Here is a 14,499-nt window from a genome sequence, read left to right as displayed (position 1 = left end):
TCCCAGCAAAGGCACATACCTTACCGTCAGAGCAACAGTCATGAAGGCCGAACGCTGTCTTCCACGACACCGATATTGTGCATAGGGGTCTTTCAGTTTCAAATCTAACACTTCCACTAGAAAGGGGGCCATGGCGCGGTGGCCTAGTGGATAAGGCGTTGGCCTCCGGAGCCAAAGATCGGGGGTTCAAATCCCCCTCGCGTCGGTGATATCTTTTACCATCGACGACAATGCACCAAACGTTCGATGATACGAGACTGACCTCGTTTCTAAATTGTAAGCACGACATGCCATGGAAAACCTTGCATAGCTCAGCATTCTTCTCGAGATAGTTCGATGACCCCTACGTAGGTAGCGAGCAGCAAGAGATTGTGAAGATACCGTTGGCGAAGAGAGATAGTAATGGAAATGAAAACCCCAGAAAGAGTTTCATGGGGGATTGTACTACACGACGAAGGATGCGAGGTTGTAGAGAAAGCAATTTCCGCGGTTTCGCAGAGAAATCTTACAAGTTGCTGGGATAAGAAATGCTAATGAACATCTTTCTTACAGCATTTTCGCTTTTTTTCCCCCAACAATTTCATGTCGTCAGGTAAGCTTACACATCAAGTGCATCCCGTTCATCTCTTAGCCTGATCTCCCAATGATACCAGAATATGTAATGTCTAGTCCGATGCACTTTAACACTTCCAGAGAAGATGCGAGCCTGCCTTGTCGGCGTACCGGTATTGTTGAGATCGGAACATTTTGAATGGAAACTTGAGGCACTGTGTTCGTTGAGAAAAGGGCTACATTTTTCTTAAACCTTTCCCCATAGTGTGTTGAAACGTAGAGTCAGTAGCCTTGTCACATCCAATGCATAATTGTAAACAAGTGAATTCTGGTCCGGACCAGAATCCAGTTGTCAACAATAACAATGGATATTACACCAAATGTATCGACAAATTAAAACTATGGCTAGGTTTGATAAGATTTTAGTGGTGGAACAAGCAACTGCATTTTTACCAACGAAACCAAAAATAATACAGAAATGTACATGAAATAGAGCTTCCTTTCCAAGAATCTTGCAGGTTTCTTTGAAAAATGCAGAAAGATATAGATAATTCTTTTATAGATTTTCTATTATTCGATCTTGAGCTATACGAACCAGGAGACACCATGACCATAAGTTGCCATTCGTTTCCCCACTCAAATGTACATTTATGAATACCGTACCCAGGTAGTAGTAGGATCATCATAATTCAAACTACAACCGATGATATGCACTCAAGATAGTTCACGCCACGACATTGAAAAGTTTGCTCAAACTTTCCGTAAGGAAAGCATCCCCTTAGGAAATAAAAAGTAAAAATCTGCAAAAATTTGGTACTGTACCAGAGAAACAAATTACTCAATACTTTTACCGAGATTTGAAATTCAAAATGGTGGCATTCATGTGTTCGCTGTATGAGGCCATGAAAAATTATGTTCGATTTTCACAAAATAAGCCCGTAAAAACTCTAGATAATCCATGAGCTTAAAAATAGATCCCTGTAAGTGGTAGACTAAAAAAATTATTGTAAAACTTTGAGTCTGAATCTGTCCTCAAGACGCATTCTACCTGAACTTTCATTTCAACTTCCGATTTTCATGACAAAAATTCATGGCGCGAATACCATCTTCCTTATCCCAACCCTCTTTAAACATTTTATACAATGTGATAATGAGTGATCTTCGATTGGTCTTCCTGGAAAATATTCGATACTTGATATTCAAAGTCCTCCTGAAGCCAAGTTGATTTATACATCGAAGCGACATTTTCCAAAACCAAAACACTAAACAAATGCACCTTGTGGAATATTATATGCAATTTTGTTGGTTTGTTGCGAATAGTTTATTTCTATTCTGTTTAAGATAGTTTGTGAATAAATTAAATAAAATATAATCAGCTGTAATATTTCGTAAAAACAAAAAATTTTTCAAGTAATTTTCGTAAAAGCTTAACATAAATTGGTGCTTGAATTTGCACGGTAATTTTTGGCGAAATTGTTTCTGGTACACGCTCTTGGAACAACAATACTTGAATTAAGTTAGTACGCGCCGCGAAATGGAAATGGAAAGGATTAAACTTTTGCTCGAACTTTCCTTAAGGAAACTTTAAGTCATTCCCTTTGGAAATCAGAGAAATAAATCACCCAATATTTACCAACTCTTTAATTTCAAAATCGGCCGCCATCCCTTTGGTAACTGCATGTGGAAAATAATTTTTTCGATTTTCGCAAAGCCAAGACGGTGAAAACTTTAATTCAATCCATGAGCTTCAAAATGAGCCCCCACAAGTGGTAGACCAAACCAGTTTTGTAAGGCCCGGTTTGAGAGTCCGAATATCTCTCCCTGAGGCGCGCTCTACCTTTCTGAACTGTCCATGAGAATCTTCAGTAAGATTTGCCAAATTTTCAACGGAGGTCTTTTTTCTTTATTCCTCCAACAAGCATTTTACAGTTTTGTCGATGCCTTTGAGCTTCTCATAAAAATATTCTTCATAAATTCACAGACATTTTTGCAAATGTACAGGCCAAAGTGTGTTTTGTAAATGACAAACTCCCCACATGCTCAAGTCAAGTGGAACTTCCTTCTATACAATGCAATATTTCCAAGGTATGGTAAAATTACGGTGTCCGCATAAGAAATTCCCGACGAAAGAGCGAGTGGGTGTAACTCTACAGGTAATCGAACAGAAGTCATTCGGAAACAAACAAACACGTTCTTATTTTCGCACACCGACATTACTCCAGTCAGTTTTCTTAATAAAATATATCTTCAGGGATATATCCAGAGGATGTCAGCTGTATAGCAGCCTTACTATCTATGCTAACTAATGATATTATGAATAACTTGTTCTATATTTTCTATTTTTCTCGTCTATGTATTTTCGACAACTCCGGACACCCTTAAATTTGGATAGTTTAAATATCCGTAGAAATATGAAATAACTTGATACCCCTCGTTTTGACAGATTTTACGAGGAAAATTTTACTCTGAACCATGCGCGAATACATTCGCCATAAATCGGTTAATTTGATTTATAGTCGACCCTCCAAATTCCGTCGTTTTCGTCGCTCTGGAAGTAATATAGGTATTCGTGTCTCTATCTAGATTCGATGTATATATATTACATCATAGTATAACGATTTCATGGTGCGTCTTGGAAGAGGTCAAAGTTCAAAAAGCATTACTGATTTTACCACATGTTGTAGCATTTAATGGCTTAACCTTACATTAAAGCTCTGTTTGGCCAGACAAAATAAACAAATTGTTCCTCGAAATTGCGGCTTGTACGCATGCTGATTTTAAATATTTTAGTAAAATAGCTGCAACTTCTTCTGCATCGTTTCCTTCATTTATTTCAGAGAAATTTTATTCGGCCTCTTTCTCACCAACCGCGTGATTTTCACAATATAATATGGCAAGCTACGACTTGCATGAGTCATAAGGGCAAGACTTACAACAGAGCAAGAACTGCTTATGCTGTTCCTATTATCAAGTACAAGACAGTCTCTAAAACACTCAAACAATATCGAAGTGTGCATCTTTATTCCTATAAATCGAAAGCTTCACTAAAACTGTGTTCTTGTTCTACACAATTTAGAAATCAATGTTTTTCGGGAAAATAAACACAGCACTGAAAAAAAAGGAACATTTTTTTAGCTCACGTGTGTCACACACGTGGACTTATGGTTTAACGATGTCTGTGTGTGTGTCTGTCTGTCTGTAAACACGATATCTCAAGAACAGCTTGACAGATTTCAACCAAATTTGGTACACAGGTTCAGATATCAAATGGCAAGAACTGATTAGATTTTGGTGGGCGTGGTCTGCATATTAATGATGTTATCACAGTTTTAATCTTTTCTGTTACATGGTTGTCTATGGGAAGCATGATGACCATAGTGTCATATACTAGTACCAAGATTTACTGCACCAAATATCATGAAACTTACCATATAAGCTATTATCTCAATAATTAGAAAGTGTGACAAGCAACATGTCAAATGAATGCTAATTTGCATTTTAATGAACTTTTGTAATTAGTGACATAGTTTTAAAACTACTGCATCAAATTTGATGGAAGGTTGCCTAGATATTGATCTGACAGAAACCTTACTGAAGCATGTATAAAGTGAGACATTTAGCAGTACCATGTTAATTAACAGCTAATTTGAATATTTAACGAATTTAAGCAATTAGCATTGTAAATCAAGAACTCTTGCTCCAAACTCCATGAAACTTGCTTGAGATATTGGTTGTGCACATGTTAAACTGTGTCAAGACACTTCTCACAGTTATTGATCAACAACCAGCTAATTTGCGTATTAATCAAATTTAAACAAAATGATAATTTCTATTTTGATAAACCACACACACGTGAACATATTCACTTCATATCTGGTGTTTATGCGCTATGACGGAAGGAAACCCCGACAGGTGGAAAAAAAGGTGAATGCATATACAGCCACGCTTAAGTTGATAGTGGGAGGAAAATTTTGGGTCGAGGTGTAAAATAGAGTAGGTCGGTCTACCGGAAATACATTCATGCATTTTTCTCGGTTCAAGGTTATAGGCGCCTCGAAACAGAAAGGTTACCATTTGAGCTGATACTGTCCTGCAGGAAACATATATCATCATAAACAAAATTTGCACGATGACCCCTGGATCTTGTTCTTGATTTGGTAAGAGGGTGATTGAAAGTTTCACAGAGGAATTCGGAGTTTGAGCAAACGTTTAAATTTTTCACTTTCAAGGCGCGTGCTACATTCAAGTTCCGCGGCTCGGGGGGTGGGGTGGTGGGGTGGGGGTGGTGACGTAGCAGTTCGATTTTCCGAAACTTGAACATAAAATCGCTAAAGTAAGGTCATTAAACGAAAAATCACGATCCCTCCATAAGGAACCGCGGAAAAATGTATGTTTCATTGAACCGATCTGCTTCGTTCTAATTTGCCAACACTGAACTATATTTGCTCGATGTTTAAAAAAAATTCCCGCGAGATTTAGGGAAAAGTTTAAAATCACACGTGATTTCAATGAAGTCAAACAATAAAAACTACTATTCCACACAGTACAGTAGCATGTCTTCGTTAATATGTAAAAATTAAACACCTCCCCGGTCTAATTTCTGTTTTTATGCTGCGATGAGTGACCGTGTTGGAAACCCAAAGTACCAGTACCCAAAGCCAACCCAAATATAGTCTTGACCAATACACAAACGTTACTGATTAAGTAAGGCTCTACAAAGAAGTATTTATTAATTTAGCTGTCAGCTTCTTCTTCATTTATTTATTTATCTATTTATTCACTTTATTGTTGTTTGTTTGTTTCTTTATGAAACTCCCACTTACACTTTGACGGCAAGCACACATTTTCAAAAAAATAGGAGACTTAGGGTAACATTTTTCCGGTAACCTTTTCAACTCGGGTCGTGTCAGCGAATGAAAAGTTACCTGTAGACCTGGACAATTGCACCATTGTTTGCGGCCGTTCATGCATTTCTGAGGATGACTTTGCTCGTTAAAGCTCTACACCTACCGGTATATTGACGACGTCCTCTGCCGAAAACCTGTGACTTCAAAATCAGGGTTAAACCACCGTCGTTGGAGGGACGGTGGACTTACAACCTGCACAATAAGCTTTTCATCCATTTTGTTGACGTGTGTAACTGGTTGATCTGCCGGTGAATGGGCGATTTCCATATATTACGCAGTCTCTGTTTACTCCATAGCTGCATCGGGGAATGGTGTGTCGTCACATGGTGCTTGGCCAAATTCTGCACTGTACACGCCTACAGAGTTCGAAGTTCACATTGCCGAGCCTGGTGGTTTCTTCAGGCCTGGTTGTAACTTGTACGTAGCTATTACTTTAGCAGGAAGGTGGCGGCATCGACCGTAAATCACATTGCTGATCGACGAACAGTGGTGTAGGACGAGTCTACGAGCCACGTAGTCTGAAGCTGGCAAAGAAATGAAAGAGGAAGATATGGCTGACACTTAAAAATAGTCTAGACCTGCTTTTTCTGCGTGACGGAGAAGTGCCGAATGAAACCTTGGGTGGGTGTGTTGGACGCACTGTGAAGGAACAAGTGTACAGTTGTTTATGTCTTCCTGGTAAAACTACTTCCTGTTAAGAGTGGACGGGCAGAGCAAAAAAGTTTGAAATTGCTTTCAGTTTGCTTGTACAGGAATTGGAAGTAACCAGGCTGTACTTTAATGGGGCTCTAGCGGCAGGAATACCACACAAACGTTTATTTTGACTTGTTGGATTGCAATATGCCCGTCGAGGACACGACGTACAGCCAGCTAGCTATCCAATATTATTAAGACACAGAGAGAGTATGGAAGATATGGAAGCTGAGCCCGGTCTGTGTAGGCGAATCATGTGTTGTGGCTGTTTTAGACAAACGAAAAAGACAACATATTACGTCGAACCAAGCCAAGCAGACGAAAGAACTGCATTGCTGAGGTAAGTGGGCGTAGAACCTGTAACATTTAGTATGCACAATTAAACAATAGTAGATGACAATACTATTGTATTTTAAGTTCTGCCGTTACGTAGATAAGCCAATAGTGGAATAAAAACCGGCGAGGAACCGCTCTGAATATAGCCGTACAAATGTCTATTGATTTCTATTTACACAATCGGAAGTTTTATTTTCGCCATGAACCCATTTTTCAAATAAAATACTTTATATTTCCAGTACTTATGTACATGAGACCGTCACTTGCTTACTGTGCCTGCACTGTCTGACAGGAATGCCCGGCTGGACTTTGTCATAACATGGTTTCGTTTGAACCCCGTCCGTGTAATTGTGTTGACAATTGTTTGCTTTGTGTTCAAGGCGAGAAACGTTCCAATGATATCCAGCATTTTACATGTAACTGAATGCAAAGACCCTTTCTTTGTACATCAGGATTAAAAAAAACGTGCTAGTGAACCTACGCAAATAGTCACCGGGTACTTGGTGAATACTTTTAGCTCCGTTCGTTGCTCAGTCTACCCCTCAAATCGCAACGGTCGAAACAAAGGTCGTTACCAAGTTCAAAGTCTGCAAGAAGGGATAATGACGCCAGAAATAAACATAAATAATCGTCAAATTCTAACAAGGTTTGCTGCCCCTGTTACTATAGAAAGCTCCAGGGCAAGCTTATTTTAAGTGTTTCAGAAGGCCCCTTTTGGTCATTTCTAAAGGATTGCTTCTAGCACAGGGTGGAGGGACTGTGGTTCTAGGCTTTGTAATAGGCCTTGTGTTCCGCAGTGTTTTAATAGCGGACAAAATGAATATCGTTCATCATTGACTGCAAATACTGAGAAAAATTCTGCGACCTTACGTTGTTAATTGTTTCACAATTTGTTTTACTAAAGGGCGTGTAACTCATAATATTTTGACCGTTTGTCTGTCATTTTTGTTCTGTGCAGTAACGAAATTGTTTTTGTCTCCCCAGTATGTTTAAAGACCTGTAGAATTCCGCTTGTCAATAATATTCGTGTACAGTTCAATTGACTAGTGCATTGTCAGAAATGACAGCTAATGTTTTGTAAGGACTTCAATGCGATTGTCAACACTGGTATGCACGTCACGAATGTGTCCGCTGTGTAGACAACTGAATAAATGTAGCATCGAGTAGCATGGTTTGTACGATTTTAGCTTAATCAATATTCTCCATTTTATAATGACTCTTTATAATTTGATCTACACGCTAACGATGCTCATAAATACACTACCTTTGCATGAAGTATGCATACGTTTGTTTTGAAAATGGGGCATTTCATGTTCTCTAGTAGGGACTACAGGCCAATTGTCTTAAGTCTATAAACGGAACAAAAATACCGAGAAAATGTGAAAAATTACAATTATACACAGGCCCTATGTCACAATAAAGATTTTTTCCAGATAAAATAATTTGTATAATCGATGCAAAAATAATGCAAGTCATGTCATATGTATTAATAGGAAATGCCGTGTACTTATTCCAGTAATATTGGCAACCATGCCGGTAATTGTTGCAAAGATTGGCAAACATAGATTACTGTTAAAAGTTATAAAAAGTTGACTCTTGCCGACGTAATGCGGACTGCATACTTGAAAACTCGGGTCGCTGCCCATGGCAACAATGTCAACGTAAAATGTTAGAGCGTATAAATTTCACGAACTGTATGTATGTATGTATGTATGTATGTATGTATGTATGTATGTATGTATGTATGTATGTATGTATGTATGTATGTATGTATGTATGTATGTATGTATGTATGTGTGTGTGTCTGCCTGTCTATCTGTCTGTCTGTCCTGTATGTATTTATGTATGTATGCATGTATGTCTACTCTGTGTATGTATGTTTTTATGTATGTGGGATTGTTACGTACATCATGCATACTACACTATACTGATAACTGTACTTATTGTTATCTCACATAGACTTATCGTATTATTGTAATTATTTACAGGACTATTTAAGGCGACATAATAATTGCATTTCAAGTGTAATCACTTTGTACATTTCACACTAAGTATATTTGGCCTCGACAGCTGTCACTTAACACTCATCATAGCTAATTATTACTTCTCTTTTTAAATAGGAGCTCATTTAAGTTTGTGTAAAATGACTATTTTGTGTGTTTAAGATCTGGGTACATAGTTTCAATCCTTCAGTATATACGTGGACCACGCTTCACCAATCTGAGCTCCAGGGGCACTTTGGTTTACGCCTCCTGAACTTTCAACACTAGAATTGCAGGACGTGAGATCCAACACGCAATGTTCAACCATCCCCTCCCAAACATATCTTGCTTGTCAGAACTCTGGTCTTAAAGTACGCAAATTCAGTTCGGTCAATGAGACACTCGAGTAGATAAGCGCACTCAGTACTGAATCAATATTTTGTCCTGGCACACGTCACATGCTCAAGTATTGCAGGCATGCGAAGTCACACGTTTACACAAAAATATTGACATTTATTTATAACCACATCGACTATCAAATGTGGAATTTTTGCTAGTCTGCATTGGTATCACGAAGAAACTTTACATTCAAATACCTACAGAGATATTCAGGTCACAGACATATTTATGTATCTATTTTCTTTTCTCGTCCTACTGCTGTTCCTGTCGATACGATCATCGATACGTTGAATGGCCTGCACGGTACTTTGATGACGCTTGGTGCGGTAAACGTCGTCTTCTCCGCTACCTTGGTCCTATATGTAACCTCAACACCATCACTATCATTGTCATTGTCATTGTCGCCATCATCAATATCTTAATTTTCACTCACCATCGACTACCATTCCCCAACGAAACCATTCTATTGATAATCATTGTTATCATAACCATCACCACCATGACACCGACAACACTATTTAAACCGGTGGTAGCCATGGCAACAAGGTGAACGGAGCGTGAGTAATTATTAAGATATTGTAAATTCATCTATTTTCAGAAAAAAAAACAGGTATTATAATTATAAATAAAAAAGGGATACAGTTAAGCTCAATAAGTATTACCATTAACTGTCATATAAAAGTTTGTCTCGATATGTATAGTATCATATTTAAGGTTTATACTATCCCATATTAATTACATTAATTGGATGGCCATTTTCCAACATTTAATATACTAGTCATCGTGATGGTTTTCAAATTTGACAGTGTTATCCAACTCCGCATTCAACCGATTCTGCATTTGGCTTTCAGAAACGAGTTTGTACAGTTTTCTTGAATTTAAACCGCATACTTTCATCACATAGTTTGTAACACACATACAAAGGCGAGAGAAATACTTAAAAAAGTATTTCTTATTTTTTTGCAACCTGACAATTTGCAGTAGTTACCCTCCTCCCATGACAGTGCCTCAACTTTCCAACGGCTCATCGAATGGACTTGAGTACTCGGATGAAAGGAATCACTGGAACGAGCCGTTTGATCCGAGCCACACCGAGTGTGAAGAAGATATGACACTCTTCAAACTTCTACAGAAACAGCAGAACGCGCACCCTGGTTCACCGGTAGGTCAAAGGTCAATTCGATCTCATGCGCGCACATACAACAGACAACGTCTTCAGCATATTCTCGCTGATATAGGGGGTTTCTATGGAGGTATGCTGCGTAGCGCTTATATATACTAATGGACCGGGATATATTCGACCCTCTGTAGACAGAAATGCACTGACAAAGTTCTGCAGATATGCGTTCCGATCGATAAAGCCGGTCACAGCCCCGGGCCATAGCCACCTGTTAATCTTTATTTAATGCCGTAACTATAACCACCGACAAATTTTTCGTGGACTTCGCACCTTCAAACGATGTACCAAAGATCTTACCCATAGCCATAAAACAATTATTATTTTATAAAATATTTACTGTAAGACTAAGTGAAATGTAAGGAGCATTTTTGCTAAATATAGTCGATACTGTCAATTTTACCGCCTTGCATATGAAAGCTTCAAAGACCTTCCTGACACGCGTACGGCGCGGCAGACGCAAGGTATCTGCTAAAGCGTCGCAGCGCTCGCACGTGTTATAGGCCTACGTTTGAGCACAATTATGGGATGATCGCTCTCAGTGAAACTTATTGTTTACTTTACTTATTTTGTCGAGTTTTTGTTTTACTTTGTTTACACTTTTTGTTCACTCTCCGTGGTTGTTTCAGGAGTGGATGCAGTGCAACTTAGAAATAAACCAAATACGACAACGAAGGATGGACGTGCAGGAAAGGTGGAAAGTCGTTCTCCGAGGACTTGGTAAGTGTCACTGCTGTGTCTCGCCAAAGGCGAACATCGTTCAATATCGGGTCAAAGGTCAAGGATAGCCAGATTATTGCAATCGGGTTAAAGTTGAACTATCTTGAAAACGTTTATTTACAGAAGACATTACGATTATGTTGCGAGTTATGTCATAAAATACAGCAATGACAAACACTGTGCGGTGTGGCACTTCATTGTCGTAAACTATAACACCCTCTTTTACGACAACTGCATGCGTAAGGGATAAACTATTGGATTTTTAGAGGGAAAAGTCAAAATAATTACAAAAATTCGGAATCAAAATTGCTTCAGCTTAGCTGCTTTTGCACACAAATATACATTCACGTGACTTCAAATTGATAAATAATGTGAATAATGTGGAGAAATGTTCCACTGCATAAAAACCCTATAATACTTACTGTATTAACATGGATTATTGCCTGTATTTTAGCTGAAGAGTGCATATACAGAAGAATACAGTCAAGAATCCATTTTTTGTATTCAGCAAGCCTGTATTCATAGCGGATTCGTGTGAACTCACGTGTATTTACTATAATACAGGCAACTCCATTATGTGAATTTATCTGAATTATTGTGTTTCATGCAGTGTTCGTAAGTCTTTGCTCTTTCGAAAAGTTCTGTGAAGGCAGAAAAAATTGCATGTCACGTGAGAGGCGTTGTCGATCAATATCATTAACCCTTTGACCTACCCAACAGAGAACTTTATTACACGTTATCTTGCTTTTCAGGATTGAGTATCTTTGCCCATAGTACTAGTGTACTGAATTTTGAAAATCTTGGCGACGAAAGCGCCACTACAACAAAAAACAGTTTAGGCTGCCACGACATACCACGTGCTTATAACTGCAATGATAACTTTTGAAGCACTGATTTGACATCATCGCAATGTTTAAATGAACGTCTTTTTTGTTATGCAGGTTTTATCGATGAGGTGGAGTCTGGTATTATGAGTCCGATATCAGAGTTTTCAAAGTCTCTCAGGAGGGTATCTGTGCCAAGCGAGACCAGGTTAAAGACACAGGAGCTTTTGGACAAACTGACCAAAGAAAGTGCAATATTTGCCGGTCATCGTGTGCAGGCACAGTCTACGCGTTACCTTATCATGATGGTAAGAACGTCACGTGATCATGGCTTGACAAAAATATTTCCTGATGGCCTAATTCATAATTACCCGTTTGAAACAGACTAGGTACAAACATGATAATATGATTGCTGAGACAGCATGAAAAATTTTTTTAATAATAAGTACTGGTGTAGCCAAACGAAATTGCGCAAGGTTTATGTGAAAATTGGCCAGCACGAATGACCACAATTTGATGCGGCCCTTACGGCTGTCAAACCTCATGGTTGCCGTAGGTGTCTGTCTACTAGTTTGTAGTCATCAAGAAATGTGTATCAAATGAAAATCGACAATTCAGATAATTTGTCAGAATATGAAGTGTTGAGGACGTATTTAGAATTGTCGGAGCAATATAACAGGGTTGCTAATGTATCATTGATACTGGCAAGATTAAGCCCTATCTGTATGTGGTTTTGTCCGCCTGCCCGTCTGCCTATCAGCAGGGGCCTGTGAGCAGATGCATTATTCTTTTCGGCGTACACCGACTGTTGTCGACATAGGCCAAAGCCTCCGGTCCTGCTGTACTTTATTTTTGCAAAACCCTGTACTTATTCTCTCTCATAAGGTGTCTAAGTATTCACAGATTTGTCAAACCAGTTCAACCAGTTCAAATCCAGCAAAAAACAAACAAACAAAAACAACAAAATGCGCGGCTCTGAACCACATAATCTGAATATCTCTGCTTTGTGCACCTATCTGCCTTTATGCCTACCTTTGCCTAAACCTTTGCTCAAATTTTCTTCAATGAAACTTTCAGCCATATTCTCACCAAATCAAGAATAAAAATCAGGGTCAGTCACCGTGTAAAGTTTGGAACTAGAGAAACAAATTACCTCACATTTACCGATATTTGAAATTCAAAATGGCCGCCATCCCTGTGTTTACTCTATGGGCAAAAATGAAATTTTCGATTTCGAAGAGCTAAGACGGTAAGGTTTTTTCAGACTCCAAAAGCTTTAAAATGAGCCTCAACAAGTGGAAGATCAGAAAAGAATGGTAAAAAAATTTAGAGTCCGAAATGTCTGTCCCCAGGTGCATCTCCATATTGTAATACACACGATAACGTATGTCTTTGCAGGAACGTTTGACCGACCTAAGGACCGCCGAAGATTTTGTGGAAGCAGCGATCGAGTTGTATCCGCAGGATGGTAAAAAATCAGAGACAGACGACGAATGGGGATGACCTTTGACCCGTTTAAACGACCGAAACGTCCACATATATAAATATAACCATTCCATACTCAGCATTTACACATATTGGAACTTTCGTTTTTTTGCGGGAATTGTGACCAGTAAACAAAGAGAATACATTCGATGCAAATCTATTTTAACCATTGGTGCCTTAATCACATACAAGAAAATCCTTGCAATGTCGCTATTAACAACGGTGCTATTTATTCAATTCCTGTTCTGAAGTCGATCACTCTTCTTCCTTGTTGCTGGTTCAATGACAATTTTCAAATTTTACCTCCCATTAATGAAAACTGGGAGGATATTTTGGCAATAACAAGCTTTAAGGATATCGCTTTCCGTTCACCATAGTGTTTGTGATTGATTACAACGAAACTTGTGCGTCGAACTGAGTCCCCCTGTGCCTGACAAGCTCGGTTATTATATACAATCATTGACACGGCTGTAAAATTCTTAACTGGCATGATAAATTCAAGCTTTCACAAACAAATTCGTAAGTGACACAAAAGCGGTTTCCATGCAACGCTGACTGACCAGATTGTAGTACTTCAGATATAACACTTGTTATTTTTAACTCCACTTCCACCAAAGACGCTGGCATGTGTCTTCCACGTGTTTAAGATGTATTTTAAGTCATTATATCTTATCGGGGAACTAGGATCGGATATGTCTTGTTGCGAGGAAAACGCGACTTGACGTGCCGGTGAGTATTTTTGGGAAGTTTGAGTTGTCAGGTGGCCGGATGCATCGGTGAATTTTCGAAGTGTAGGGACTGTGTTCGAATATACCAGTTTAGTTCTGAGCAAACACATGTTTGTTCCTGTTCTGAAGTCGCTCTCTTCCTTGTTGATGAATGAACACGTTGTGTATACAATGACAAATGTCCTTTCAGTTCGACAATTAGCGGCATACACTGACTGTAGGTTTGTTGCTAAATCTAGCGTCACGCGCTGCGCACAACAATGTAAATTTTGCCTTTTTACATCCGTGTTTGTTCTGCAGTTTGTAGTCAAATCCCTTCACATTACATACTTGTCATTGTAACATCTGTGGTCGCAAGGTAAGCATGTCGCCATTCCTTTGATCGCGTTATGTCCGAATGTCATGTCCAAAATTTTGATAAAATTTCCATATTTACATAATTACGATGGGACAGTGACCCCATCAGAAATAAGCCCCATTTATCAAACTGGTGCTTGACGAGTTAAAACCCAAAATGCGGAAGTTACGGATCCTAGATCCTACGAATACAGAACTTCGATGATTTAATAATGGTTTCAAGAATGCACGTGGACGGATGTATGCCGTCCTACAATTGAGAAGAGCTGTATTTCCTCGCAAGTGAGCGACCCGTTTTATATGCTATATAGCGTAAGTCGGGTCGTGGACTTTTTTAGG

At 38.9% G+C, this 14,499-nt stretch overlaps 1 protein-coding gene and 1 non-coding gene across 3 annotated transcripts; both read left to right on the top strand.

Annotated features, from left to right (window-relative positions):
* Window positions 1–132: 132 nt before the first annotated feature.
* On the top strand, window positions 133–205 carry Trnar-ccg (transfer RNA arginine (anticodon CCG)). Its single transcript has one exon. It is a non-coding gene; the product is annotated as a tRNA-Arg (tRNA).
* Window positions 206–5,481: 5,276 nt separating this feature from the next.
* LOC139116854 (melanoregulin-like) lies at window positions 5,482–13,908 on the top strand. Of its 2 annotated transcripts, XM_070679563.1 has the most exons (6): window positions 5,482–6,492; window positions 9,403–9,426; window positions 9,851–10,031; window positions 10,676–10,766; window positions 11,708–11,898; window positions 12,989–13,908. In XM_070679563.1, the coding sequence occupies exons 1-6, from the start codon at window positions 6,365–6,367 to the stop codon at window positions 13,091–13,093; spliced, it is 720 nt and encodes a 239-aa protein (XP_070535664.1). In that variant the 5' UTR covers window positions 5,482–6,364; the 3' UTR covers window positions 13,094–13,908. The 2 variants fall into 2 exon arrangements, with proteins under 2 accessions (XP_070535664.1, XP_070535665.1); XM_070679564.1 differs by lacking the exon at window positions 9,403–9,426 and having other exon boundaries at window positions 5,485–6,492.
* Window positions 13,909–14,499: the final 591 nt, after the last annotated feature.

The sequence above is a fragment of the Ptychodera flava genome, chromosome 18 (assembly GCF_041260155.1).
Source record: "Ptychodera flava strain L36383 chromosome 18, AS_Pfla_20210202, whole genome shotgun sequence".
In the NCBI taxonomy this organism is placed as follows: domain Eukaryota; kingdom Metazoa; phylum Hemichordata; class Enteropneusta; family Ptychoderidae; genus Ptychodera; species Ptychodera flava.
Note: the sequence above shows the minus strand (reverse complement) of the source record. Positions and strands in the feature narration are given on the sequence as shown.